Source organism: Sipha flava, unplaced genomic scaffold (assembly GCF_003268045.1).
Source record: "Sipha flava isolate LNK unplaced genomic scaffold, YSA_version1 39_pilon_pilon, whole genome shotgun sequence".
Taxonomy (NCBI): domain Eukaryota; kingdom Metazoa; phylum Arthropoda; class Insecta; order Hemiptera; family Aphididae; genus Sipha; species Sipha flava.
This window is the reverse complement of record NW_020273107.1, coordinates 1,271,524-1,285,880: the sequence shown is the minus strand read 5'-3', so window position 1 is coordinate 1,285,880 and position 14,357 is coordinate 1,271,524. Positions and strand designations below refer to the sequence as shown.

General features: G+C 31.5%; 1 protein-coding gene and 1 long non-coding RNA gene across 3 annotated transcripts; both read right to left on the bottom strand.

Annotated features, from left to right (window-relative positions):
• Nucleotides 1-3,113: 3,113 nt before the first annotated feature.
• On the bottom strand, nucleotides 3,114-6,033 carry LOC112688530 (dual specificity protein kinase Ttk-like). 2 transcript variants are annotated; one of them, XM_025561783.1, is made up of 7 exons: nucleotides 5,934-6,033; nucleotides 5,343-5,470; nucleotides 4,340-5,228; nucleotides 4,105-4,253; nucleotides 3,849-4,006; nucleotides 3,539-3,732; nucleotides 3,181-3,468 (listed from the first exon to the last, which is right to left on the bottom strand). In XM_025561783.1, the coding sequence occupies exons 2-7, from the start codon at nucleotides 5,465-5,467 to the stop codon at nucleotides 3,181-3,183; spliced, it is 1,803 nt and encodes a 600-aa protein (XP_025417568.1). In that variant the 5' UTR covers nucleotides 5,468-5,470; nucleotides 5,934-6,033. The 2 variants fall into 2 exon arrangements, with proteins under 2 accessions (XP_025417569.1, XP_025417568.1); XM_025561784.1 differs by lacking the exon at nucleotides 5,934-6,033 and having other exon boundaries at nucleotides 3,114-3,468; nucleotides 5,343-5,467.
• Nucleotides 6,034-11,464: 5,431 nt separating this feature from the next.
• On the bottom strand, nucleotides 11,465-14,330 carry LOC112688495. Its single transcript, XR_003149067.1, has 3 exons — nucleotides 11,834-14,330; nucleotides 11,676-11,770; nucleotides 11,465-11,586 (listed from the first exon to the last, which is right to left on the bottom strand). It is a non-coding gene; the product is annotated as an uncharacterized LOC112688495 (long non-coding RNA).
• Nucleotides 14,331-14,357: the final 27 nt, after the last annotated feature.

Sequence of the window (14,357 nt, the reverse complement as noted above, 5' to 3'; positions counted from 1 at the left end):
GGGAGTATAACCATTTGGCCTAACTGATTAGCTTCTATGTCTCGTCGTCCAATCGCATCTTTTAAATGAATATAACTATCTGCACGCAATTTGGCTTGGTTGTTTTTGATGTAATTTAGTCTTTCAGTTTCAATTTTGGCGTATTCATCTACTAAATATTGACTGAAAAGAGAACGATAATTAACTAAATAGTTGTCTTCCCCTTCTCTGACCATTATTCTATATGAGTAAAAACTTGATGCAGAGACAGTTTTTTTAAGCGGTAACTTGGTTTTTGGATCGCGTTGTGGTATATTGATTGCATACCCATCATCCCCCCAACAAAACATTAAAGGATACTGCAGTGCGTCGTATGCTCGATGTATCTCACTGATACGGTGAAGTGAGTTACTTCGGTTTTCGAGGATGATGTCTCTTCGATCAAACTGCTGATCTACTAACACTAAAGCAACTTCATTTGCCGTTGGTGCATTATACCTGCCTCTATGTTCTTCTGGTGGTTTTTTATCTGCATGTATTAAACTTTAAATGACTCTGAAGGAGGTATTTTATCTATGGTAAATTGTAATGATCAATTGTAAATTATGCGGTGGCATGCCTAGTAAATCCAATGAGTTTAAAAACTCTGTTGGATAATTTACAACTTCAGTAGCATCGCAAACTGTATCTAGATTTGTATGACACCAAGTTTTCTGGTAACAAATTTTGTATCTTGAGATTCAATTCGTTAACCTCCACATTTTTTGCTACTAAAATTGCTCTTTCTGCCAGCCACTCATGATTAGTGTATTATCTGTGTACACTAGGACATATCTGGTCAATGAGAGCATCTTGCGAATAAATGATTGTGCAGAAATCGTTCGGTAATTTTATACATCCCGTTTCATCTGTAGTAACTTTCCCATCTCCAATATCTAACAATTGTTTTGAGAATCTTTTGCACGGAGCTTTTTTTGATTGAATCGAAATCGAAGTATCGAAATCGTTCGCTATCTATCTTTATATATATTTCGACCATGAATTGTTGACAAAGCTTATGCATCGTAAAATAACTTAGTCCTGATCGCGTCTAATCATCAACCGATATGCATAATAATTTTTTGAACTAACATTTTTATTTGTTTTGGCACCTGTTGCGGGATCTTTTTGTTTAATATTTATGCAATACCCGTCATTTACTACCAACAGTAAAATTAATAGTTTTAAATAGTTTTTTAATAATTTTTTAATAGTTTTATTTAATATAATTCTTTTTCAATAGCGCAGTTATCGACCTGGTCAAAAAATATTAAACCGATTTCAACCCTTGAAATTCAAAATTTCGAAAAATCCTTTCTTAGCGCACGTCTATATCATAATAGCTATCTGTATGCCAAATTTCAGCCAGATCCGTCCAATGGTTTGAGCTGTGCGTTGATAGCAGTCAATTAGCTTACTGTTTTATATATATATATATATATATATAGAAGAAGAAAATAGAATCTGAGATATTTAGTAGTCTCTAGGTATCGTGATCGTGATTACGCTATTTATTTATTAAAGTTAATACACGTCTCACGTCTTTAATATATTCGAGTAATTTTTTTCCATGACGACTGACATGACTTCTTAATATATTTTAATAATACCATTTATCATTGATTAATATTTATACTTAATCAATGGCTGTCAATAATCAGCTATAATAATGGACTATAGCAATCTGATTCTATAAGTATAATATATTAATATTATCATAGTTCATAAACATTATAGTAGTATTAATTATTAACGATAACAGTTTCCCAAAAATGTAGAAAAATACACCCACCCCATATTTTTGGGAGTGAAGTGCATCTTTTGTAATTACATCCAAGCCGCCTCTGTAACTAATCATTGAAAAGAACATGCAATAGAATAAACAAGCTATGGTTATTAAACTCTATTGGTTCAAAAATCATTCATATCTCAAACATTTGTTGTAAGGTAAATCTGTAGAGAAGCATCATCATAATATGTTTCATATAAATATAGTTGTTCTCTAGCACACATTTATGGCAATAGTAAAATAATATTAAAGGCATAACGGTATTCAATTCTGTGTTCATGCATACTTGAATTGATCAGTAAAATTCCACTATTATCATACATAATTTATTTTAAATTATAAAAAGATAATTAATACATTTATAGTTCTCCTAAATAAGCAGGAAAATTGATGAGGGTTTATCAACTTTAAATGAGAACATATTATTTTATAACATGACATACTAGTATATTATACTATATATTTTTTAAGAAATGTTAATTTTTAGCTTAATTATAGTATACAATTTGTTCTTTACAATTCAGAAATAGAATAATTAAAATTAAAATATTATTAAAAAAAAAAAAATACATATAAAATTAATTAGATAAATAAATTAATTAATTAATAAATCAATTAATTTATTATTAATGGTAGTTATAATTTAATAACCTGACAATATATAATTAATTATATATATATATATATATATATATATATATTTAATTCACAAATGAGTATAATAGTCTCTGTAATAATAGTAATTACAATATTTGTCTTAATTAATCAGTTCAATATCAATTCTATTTTTTTAAGTTTACAGTAAAAAAAGTTGAATTGAAAAAAAAAATAGAATATGTAATTAATTTTTAAGTTATGTATAAAAATTTAAATAGATATTATGACTGTAACTATATATTTTTACTATTTATAAATATCATTATTTTTTAGGACCCGATTAAGATTTTGAAGACTTATTATCATTTAATAAGTCATCAATAGCCTGGTCATCGTTTAATATTTGAAAATGGAAAACTGACAGTATGGAATTAATGAAAATGTTTATAAATATGAAATACATTTGTAAAATTTTTCTAACTTATGTAATTTTAATTACAGTGAGTTATTAACAATCGATCAAATACTGTATTATTATATTTTTTAATTTAATTAAAATAAACTATTTTACAACAAGAAAATATATTTAATTTAAACAATTATCCAATTGGATACTAACATTAAATGTAAATAATTATAACGATATATTTTATTTATAAATTAAAATTATTATTGTATATTTAATTAATACTTAAAGTAATAAAAACATTTAAGAAACACAATAGAAATTACAAAACAGTATTTCATTAGAAAAAAAATTATAAAAAAATATACATTTATGTTGTAGGTTTGAATACTGTATTTTCAATAAGCCTCAACAAATCCACAACATTAGGTCTGGATTTAACATCTTTTATCAAACATATTTTCATTGTTTGCATAAGTACGGGTGGTATACCTTTAGTAAATATTTTACTATGACTTGGGAAACTGATATTTTGCTTAGATTCAGCAATAGCTTGCAATTTTTGCCAAGTACTAGTCAAATGTGAATATGGAGTCTTCCCATAGATCAGGCTATATAATATACATCCAAGTGACCACACATCTGATTTTTGGTTTATCTAAATTAAATGGATTTTTGAGTTCAGTATTGATATTAAATAAATAAAATTAATTGAATTTATAATTTACTTTATGCCCTTGGAAATTTGAACCTCCACTTCTTATACATTCTGGGCTCATGTAATTCCAAGTTCCTGTAGTCACATCTTTCAATACACTTGTCATATCTCCTTGTATTTTTGATGCTATACCAAAATCAATCAATTTTAAACGACCACTGACTAAAAGGAAATTTGCTGGTTTAAGATCTGAGTGTATAACACCTGTTAGAAAAATAAAGTACAGTTTAATTTGCAAAAGAAGACACAATTTTTTTTTTAAAAGTACTTAATACCTACATTGGATTTAACTAAAATATATGTATCTAATAAAAACACACCTTTAGCATGAATTTCATTAACAATAAACAACATTTCTGACCAATAGTACATTATCATGTGTATTGACATGTGCTTTGTATTGCGAATGAGTTTAGAAAGATCTGTATCACCTTTTTCCATAACCATATATAGTATTTTTTCTTTTTTAGTATATTGACTGAAAAAGATATATTAACGGTTTCACATATTTTTTAAATGATAAATTTTATTTATATAAAATATATAAAATATATTAAAAGACGTAAAAAAAATTACCTGTCAAAAAGACGTATCACGCTTTCACCATCCTGGAGATTTTGTAACAAAGTAACTTCATTTAAATAACCTTCAGCTATAATATCTTCAACTTCAGACAAATCTACTTTTTTAATTGCAACTACATGATTAGTGTGGGGATGTAAAACCTAATTGCATAAAATAAGTTTTATAGAATTAAAAAAACCCTATCAAGATCTCATTATATTATAATTATCAAATACATATATTTTACCTCATACACAATACTTGATCCACCATGACCAAGTGTATTAAGTATACTATAGTTAACTCCTTTAACTGATATAAAGTTTTCACTGGCACATTTAATACACACATTTCCAGATGAATTAACTGGTCGTTTAAATTCTCCATCTTGAACAAATTCAACTGTAGTAGGGTGAACAGGTGATCGAACATTAACTACAAAATTGTTATGTTTAGCAGCAGGAGACAGTTCAAGAGTAACATGATTTGATTTTCCTTCTAAAGGTTGGCATCCTAACTGCTTATTCAATAAAGAAGAATCAATTTTTGAGTTAGCGGATTGATTTGTAGACATAGATAAAAATGATGAACTTGGAATGGCAGTTGTCTCTCTAATACTGTGATACAAACTAGTATCATGATTGTATCTTGATGTTTCAGGTGAAATAAAACATGTCTCATCTTTCTGATTGATTAAAGAATGATTTTCAATTTCATTTAAATTTTCTTTTACTGTTTGTGAACAAGATATTGTACTAGTATTACTATAAGAACATTTTTGAGTTTCTGATGTTTTCACTTCTTCTTCAATTTGTTCTGGTATATTTTCTTTATTGCTGTATAATGTTCTTTTAGTACTCAGTGAAAGATTAGGTCTACTATATGAGCTATAATTATTATTTTTACACAAGTTAGTAAGTGTAGGAGTTGCTATACCACTATCATTTTGAGTTTTTATTGCTGGACGGACAAATGGAGTATCATGAACTAAATCAAGTTTTTCAAGCCCATGAACTAAATTTTCAGGTGTGCATACTTTAAATGAACCTCCTAAATCTGCTTCAGCTGTTTTATTTTCAAATAAACTTCTATTGTCAGATATGTGTTTTAATGATCTACCTTTTTGTCCCAAACGGCTAGAAATAAAAAAAAATTAATTATAATAAATTATATTATTTTTATAGTAAGAATATAATTATAATTAAGTATCAGCAAATGCATATATCTTATATTTTAAAATATTAACATACCTAGTAATTGGTTTTCTTTGTCTAGCAAATTTTAATTGCAATAATGGACATGTAATATAATTATCAGTTTCATCATTTTCCTCAGTATTATTGAAAAATTTAGATTCCATACTATGATTCATCATGATCTATTAAAAATTAAAAACATTTTATAGTTAAATAGAAAAATATTTTATAATTGTATATTATATATGGTTTCGACTAAAATTAATTAAAGGAATGAATATTTAACATTTGTTAAACATAATTTTCTAAAAATAATAATATAAATAAGTAATTTGAAATATTCTATCACTCAAACAACCTTAATTTTGTCAAATCAAAACAATAAGACAAATATAGTATAACCCCTATATCAATATTGAATTAAAATGTATAAGTGGATAAACCTTAGGATTCAAATTTATAACTTTGTAATTACATAAAAATAACATTTTATTTTCACACGAAACACTTTGTTTACAAATATGCACAGAATTTCAAGACAAACATTTGTTCTAGATACCCATACACAAAGGTTCGGTACATTAATTACAAATTTACACTAATAATAATAATAGCAAGTATTATGTTAAATATTAATGAACTTACCGTTATACATAAATTCAAATGATGATGTTGACGCCGCTAACTGTTCGAAAAGCACCAAATAATACTAAACGGCACTGTGTTATCAGTGTTCATGTTATCATTTTCGTGCGATGCGAAGCGGTTTAATTCTGAGGCGGTGCGTTGTGCTGCAGTAATGGTTGTCGGTGGCGGTAGGTTTGCCTCCGTGTTCAATCGACTGTCTGCGTCATCGCGTTGGTATTGTCACCAATTGTATAAAAATATATTTTATTTATTATATATTGTTATACATATATTACATTTTATTTTATTTTTAAAATAATATTTTCATATAATCTGTGGTATTGCAGCGCGTAAATGTCCGTAACTCAAGTTTTCATTTTTTTTTCGGTTATTTCATACAAAATCTCTAGTCATTTTCTCAGTGCCACAAAGTTTCATAAGTTCGCGTGTTCTTAGTTTAGTGTGGTGGCACTGAGACCCGTCTTCTTCTTAATGGTGTTCGGCGGCTAAAGCTTTCGTGATGAATTTCGGCATCACTCCTCGCTGTCCACCGTTCGTTTGTCGGAGTTTGCAAATCACTTTTCGGGTTCGTTTCTTTTGCAGCGTTTTCCCAGTCAAACCACTATTTCGTCTCGGTTTGTATTTTGTCGGTCGTTTTTCGCAATTGCCACTTTATTTATGGTTTTCTTTCTTCTAGGGCCATCACTTACCAGCGGTCATTGTAAATTATGTGGTTTTGTCATTTCGTCTTCTTCGTGCGCTATAACGGGACTTGCGATCTTCGTGGGCAGGTGTTGGCATACGAGCACGTTTTTGTGATGTCAACTTGTTATTTTCATTGTATTAGTTTTCAATAACTACAGACCTCGGTACAACTTGTGTGTCACATATGTCATGTGAGTATTGGTCGACCCGGTATATTAGTTAATTGTATTGAAAACCGACGGGTCTAGCTGCTACCAGCTTGTTGGTATTTCACCATTATTTTGACCATTGTGGTGTGTCATATTAGATAAATTGTTATCCGTTATTGATATTAATTTATTGCACCACAAAAGCCATATTTTTATTTGATCATACACATTGTTAGTAAATTCATTATTATTATTGTCTTGCCTAACAGGAAATTTACACTTTTTACACTTTATTATTTATTTATTACATTAAAAATATAAAGAAAAACTATCACACCTTGATAACATGCAAACAAGTCTGCTTTATATAACTACGGACACTTGCCATTCCATCAGAGGGACTATGATAAAATTAAAACAAAATTGATGTGAAACAGTAACAATTTCTTACGATTTATGCCTATAATAATAAATATTTATTATTATAGCAGACGATTAAAATACATTTGACTTTGTGGATTTTTATTTACAATGCATTGTTTAATCCACAGTCATGAATTACAGTCATGTGTGTTTGCTACATTATCAAACCAATCGATCCTTATTGTTGTAAATCTTCAGTACTTTTTTATTTCATTTTGTATTTACTGATGACAATTATTGATTAAAAAGAGTTATCCAAATGGTTGAGAAATATCAAAACCTTCCAAGTCATCCTTTTAGATTATAACAATTTTGCAATTCAAGACACTGAGACAAATAATATAGCTCAAGTATATCTAAAGAAAATTATTGAATTCTCTGAATAGTTCATGGAATTTTTAAGTCAAGTAGAAATGCTTGAAAACAATTTTCCCTAACAAATTATGCAAGTCAAGGCTGTATTTTTCAAAACCCCAGATGACCATGTTTGCAAAAAGGAGAATTGTAATGCAACAGAACACGGCATGCTGACACAGGTACATTATATATGCTCCAGGTTATATTTCCAGGATATCATTCGTTTAAACTGAATTTAAATTCATGACTACTACCGCTCACTGCTGTAAGAAAAATAATGTTGCACCAAATACTGTCTCGCCTGTCAAAATGTTTGGAACAGTCCTTTTTTATTTTCCTTAAGTTTTATTCAGTATTTGATTTTTTTTGTTCTACTGATGTCACTAAAACCAGTCATGGAATAGAGACAGCTTCTTTTAACTTATTTTATTTAACTACTCAATCAACCATACATTGCTTATGAGAGTCAATTCTATCCGTCTTAGGAATTTTTCTTGAATGTAATATATCTTTCTCTTCATATATAAATTTATTTACTAATAAAGTTATCAAAATGTTAGGTTTCATTTACAGAAACACAATTTCAAAAATATGAAACTTAATGAAAATATTAAATTTCTAACTTTTTAAGTCTTACTTAAAATTTGGCTCTATAGTTTGGTCACCAAATTATGCTCTCTATATTAATCAGATTGAAAAGTTAAGTATAAATTCCTCAAAATGAATCTTGTAATAAATTTAATTTGGCTATGAACACATGGAGACACATCATCTGGGAGTGATTTTATGCGAATTAAGAAGAAAAGTTACAGACTTGTTCTTGTTAAATTTACTAAATGATAACCTAGATTCCCCTTAACTACTTTTTCTGATTACTTTTAACTTATTGTAAGAGGTCACACAATTTGTTCATCATCCTATCTTAGAGTGCTAACTAAGGTTCTCTCATTGTCTGCATCTTTCTTTCCCTGTGTTCTTTATTTAGCTAATAGAATTATTAACCAGATTTATTTTTTAAGTCATACCATGTTTTTAAACACAATGTTTATGTAGAATTAAGTTCTTCTGTTGATTATTTATAATTTTAGTATCTTATCTGTTATTTTTATAATGTATGTCATTTATTATGTAGTTGTTACTGTTTTAAATTTTAGATTTGTCACGTAATTATTATGTACTAAACTATAATTGTAATGTTCTAAACTGTTCTTAACCTATTATAATAAAAAAAAATTTATATATTTTATATAATATTGTTTATTAAATGAACCCATTTATGTTATAAATTTTGTAAGTTTGTTTTGTAAATTCAAATGATCTAATGTATTTGTGTATTAAATAGTATGCTGTTTTTTTTTGGCAACTTGCATGGTGGGCTACTCACATTTAAATACAAATTGTTTCTCTCTCTAAAAATAGTTGCAAAATCACACAATAACTTTAAAGCCAATTCCATATCATCAGCGAAACACCGCAAAATTTCAATTATGTTATTTCATTTTAGTGTTTACCAAAAAAAATTTGAAGTGTTATTTATAATTTACTACCTTCACATACTTTCATGAGGGAAAATCTGAAGATATCTTCAAACACTTATTAACTGATCCACACTTTCTTCTTCGTCGTCAAATAGACGTATTGCTTGAAGCTGATATTTTCCTTAGAATACATTCAAGCGACAAATATTTACTGTCAAATAAGGCTTCTCTTCTACCAAATTAGGTTGGGTGGGGTGATTAGAAGATTGATTCAATTGTCATTCAAAATTTGTCCAATTGCTCTCAATGTAAGCAAGGATTCTACTTTTTCTTTTATTCATTTAAAAATCAACTCGGCGATCTCTCGAAAAATTAAGGGTAGAAAAATATATTAGCGCCACAGTTTCTCGCAATAGTAATGGTAGATTCGTGATCAATTTACCAAAATCCTATGGTATTTGGAGAGTCCCGCACAAATACCCAAAAGCTATTTTATAATCTGGAAAGGTATTTTGCAAAGGATTTTTCAGTACTTAACCATTACAATTTTATTATGGAATATTTGTTACTTTGACATTTTCAGTATCTAATTCTGTCGTCGATAAACTGTTCATGGAAGAATATTAACAAGAAAAACTATACGTGGTTGTAGCTAGTACTTACGTGCAAAGTCTAAATTTGTATCTTAATGGTTCTTCTAACACAGGGAAGTCCAACCCCCGGCCCGTGGGCCACATGCGGCCATCGATGCCTTTTTTTTTTGCCCCCCCCCCTACAATTAAATTAATTATTTATTTTATTAATTAAAAATTAAAGTCACAATAATATTTTAACAAAATCGTGATATGATTGTATAAATTTTAGATTTTATATTTATACTTTATGACGTTTATGCTGTAAAACGTAGGAATACGACGGGAGTTCCCGTGATAAGACACGATGGACGGCGTGAACTCTATTCACAATCGCAAGCATTAATAATATATAATAATGTGCCCATAATATAAAATTATAAAATAAAATATAAATAGACGAAATATAATTTTTTTTTCTTCTGGTGGCCCCCGGTGTGTTTAAGAAAGTGTAAATTGGCCCGCGAACCACAAAAAGTTGGACCACCCTGTTCTAACACATAAGCGTGTTATTAAAAGGGAATTTATAAGAAATGGCCTTGATTTTTGTGGTTCAATTATGGTTGTAATAATATACGGAAAATTTCTCCTTCAAAAAGTTATGTTTACGTTTTTATCTGTGTGCTAACCAGAGCTGGAACTATGATTCCTCTTTTAACTACCAAATATTTTCTTGCCAAATTATCATGGTTTTTTATGGCTATAAGAGGACAATTCCCTAATGTTTATAGCGATAATAGCTCTAATTTTATTGGTGCCAGTTGTATATTGAAGACCTACTTGGCACAGGTCATTAATCTTAGATGTGGAACGATTTTTGGTCTGCTCAAGAGATTAAATGTAGTTTATTCTCTCTATTGCTTTATGCGGGTTATGGGAAAATGTCCTGAAATCAGCGAAAACGTGAAATATCCGAGTAACCATAAGATTCTTGCTAAAGTACAATAAACCTTGCTTTGCAAAGAAGCTGCACAAGTTAAAAAATTTTGTACATGCTGGAGAAAATAATGTCTGCCTTAAATTCAGCGAAGGATTTAGTGGACTAAAGGCTGTTAATGATTGGCTATTTTTAGTGATGAAACTCTACTGCCCACACAATGACTCATGGTAGGTACTGTTATCTAAATTCATTCTGGCGCAGACAACATTGTAAGGACTGTGACCTTAGACAACTCATCTATTTCAAAGATCAAACGTCCTATTGTTAATTAATATGATTTTCAATGAAATTTCTTAGTTTTGGAATTTATTATGGGCAATATATAAGAGATGTGCGGGCAGCCTGTTATCGACTGCTTTCGAACAATGTATAAATATTTTAGGAATATTCGACAAACGATCATCTGTTAAAATTACAATAATTAATAATCGATTACATAATAATGGCTTATTGGATATTTATCTCTAATAACACGTCCATATCATGGTTTAAGAAATAAATATAACTGAGTTTACTACAGGAATAGGAGGACTAATATGTAGTTGTCATATTTTCAATACTTAGCATCTCAATAATATTAAACACACTTCATTAAATTAGATGATAGAATTTTTGTAATTTTTTAGAAATAATTATTGGTTATATTGAATTAACTTTTGATGAAATACATTTTGTGTTAGTATTTATTAACTCAAAAATCATTAAGGTACAACAAAGTTTATTTTATAAAATTTTACATAAATATAAATAACATACATAATACAACAGATATTATTATAAAATAATTGAAAAAAATTAAATAATTTTTTATTTGTATATAGTTCATTAATTTTTAATTAGAATTCAAGAATTTCTTCAGGTGGTTTTGTAGTTAAATAAAATGAAGATATGGAATTTGAATTTCTGATTGAAATTCCAACATTACTATGTTCAATAATTTGATTGAAAAGAAATTCTAACAATTCTTTTACCATTTCCGTAATTCATCTATTATAGATATTAAAAATTTAATTAAATTCATAGTTAAATTTTTAAACTAAAGCGGTATGTAATGTAAGTAAATTAATATTTTCTACCGAATACTTAATATCAGGACTATTGTTGACGAAATTCTGTTAATCCTTTACAAGCGGTTTCCCTATCAATTTAAATTTTGCTTTTATGTAATTTTCTGAAAATAATATCAGCATTAATACAAGTAAAATACAATAGGTATATCAATAATTGTATGTACTGTATTTTTGTTCTTCAAATATCAGATTTTGTATTTCTCGTTCAAAATTCTAACTTCTAGTTTTACCGTAGTTGATGACTATTTGTATAACACTCGAGCAATATTTTCTTTTTCGGTGACTACCCGAATATTTCATGTTCTGAAACAATGCCAACCGCTTTTCAGCAGGTTCTGGAAAATGAATTACATTATAAGATTAGAACGGTTTAGGTATGAATTTTCTTTGTATAACAACACAGGCAGTCGAATAATGTATCCGTGATCCACGGTTTTTGTTTTTTCAATCTTAGGTTGATAAATTGTCCGAACGGCAATACGATAATAGAAACATAATAACCACTTGGGCTGTTCAGAACAGTGTGTATACCGGTTCTCGTCTTCGAATTGGTTGGCGGTAAAGTGTTACCACTAAGCAACGTGGTCGCACAATTTTGTGTAGTACCGTCGAACGACACTGGTTGTGCAGCAGATAATCAGTATAGAGTTTAAATATAGGTGACTCGGGACCGAGCAGCAAAACAAGCGGCGAGTGCGCTTAATGCACGACGCACGGGCGAGCGGTGTACGCGCGCGGGTAGGGTGAACGGGAACGAAGATGAAGGTCGTCTGGGTATGACATCGCGGCGCGATGGGAGGGCGGCACCGAGCGCTCTCGGCCGCCGCGTGTTCCGCAACAGAATGGGAAATAATAATAATAATAATAATAATATGATATTTACGCGCTGCAACGCCATCTGTGTTGTGTGCACCTCGCGTAGCCACCCGTCGCCCAACTGTTTCCTTGCACCGCCGTCCGGCGCGCGAGATTAGCGACTCTTGAACGACGCATGTGCGCGTCCCGGCAGGCTACGCGAACCGACGTCAACGTGCAAAGGATTTCCGTTGCGCTCCGGTATTACATTTATTTTTTGTTTCTACTCGTTTATCGGTTCGCGCGCTTCGGTCATCGCCACCCCTCGCCATCCCCCGAAAAACTCGCGCGCCGCGCTCGGAGTCGTGAACCATTGACGAACACCGATATCCTCGCGTGGCGGCGTACACGCGAGGACGCCGTTGACCTTTTATCCGTCGACGACCTTAAACCCTCAAGGTCGTATTTCTGACATTTTATCTTTCCCGCGCCGCGCCCGTCCGTGTCTGTCGATAACGTTGTTATTGTTTTATTTTCGTTGTAGCCGCACCGCAATGCGATTATCACCTCTGTCCGTACAACCGCTCCGTCACGCGCTTTTTCCAAACGATTCGAAATCCCGATGCCTCGTCTTTTCCGGTTTCGTTCGATTTTTATTGTTGCCGATTGCGCCTGCGGTGCGGTTGTACATACGAACACGCGTATGGGGTGTTATACGTGTTCCACGACGCGCACAAATCGTTGTTTGCACTCCGGCCGCGCGCTGCACTGTCTGGACACGAATGACGCGCGTACTTGTGACTCGTGAATGAGTTCACGTTCGATGCGCTTTTTTCTTTGACTCTGTTATTATTGTAAACAAATAAATAACTCATCCGAACGGTTACTACGTGCCCCGCGAAAGCCGCAACAATTACAATATCCGTCCAGACGGAAACAACGCCACATCCGCGGTCGTATCATAGCTCCGCAACGACGAACAGCCCTAAATTAATAAGAAAATATTACGTAGAACCCCCGCAGTGTTTTGAACACTTATATTGCACCTAATTGTTTTTAACAGCTAACAATAGGTACCTACATTTGTTTTTTTTTTCGTGCGGATAAATATTTTGTTGAAATAACATTTGTCGAGGAACAAAACGTTAGACTCGACATACTTGTGATTTATACGAATTTTAAACGTTAAAACTTTTCTCCAGTATTATCACAATCTCTACTTCGACTGAATCCAAGCGCCCTCTTCTTCGTCATATTTTTCCAACGTAGCTAAATCTTCTCTGGCTTCTGAAAATTCTGCCTCTTCCGTACCTCCACCAACGAGCCCGTGCTTCAGCAATAACCGTTGTAGTGGACAACATGCGTTTCATGGTCATTTCACCGACAGTGAATTGTTCGTAACAATGAAAATATTAGATTTCGAATACGATCCAGTCAATAATTTCTTTGCCAACAATGCAATGGCCACGAGCGCAGTTATCAGCTGCGCGTTGTCTTCGCCACCGGTCAATTGTTCTGGACGGAAAAGCTGTACACATGTACGGAACTTTGTTTAAAAATCAAAACCGAACACCATATGAATTCGAATAAATGATTACACGTTTTACGTATTTTTTTTCTTTTTTTTTCTTCAGAACGTCCGATCCAACAGCCAACTTGGGACCGAGCGGGCAGCAAAACAAGCCTCGTGCGCGTTACATAACGTTAAGGCGCGCGTACACACGAGCGTGTTCTCTTGTACACATTCTGCGCAAACACGACCGAACGAAATTCATCCGAGTGCTCGAATACGTTGGGCCCGCGCGACGCACGAAAAAATACGCTCTCCGTGCGTACGCGGTTTTTATTATTGTGCGCGCGCGCACGCGCAACAACAAGCGCGGGCCCGCACCT

What these genes read in the sequence shown, in the direction of transcription:
- LOC112688530 (XM_025561783.1), bottom strand. Translation starts at nt 5,467, where the DNA reads ATGATGAATCATAGTATGGAATCTAAATTTTTCAATAATACTGAGGAA. An exon ending in GTGATACGTCTTTTTGACAG is followed by an intron (nt 4,007 to 4,104) that starts GTAATTTTTTTT and finishes TATCTTTTTCAG; the next exon opens with TCAATATACTAAAAAAGAAA. An exon ending in CAAATTTCCAAGGGCATAAA is followed by an intron (nt 3,469 to 3,538) that starts GTAAATTATAAA and finishes CATTTAATTTAG; the next exon opens with ATAAACCAAAAATCAGATGT.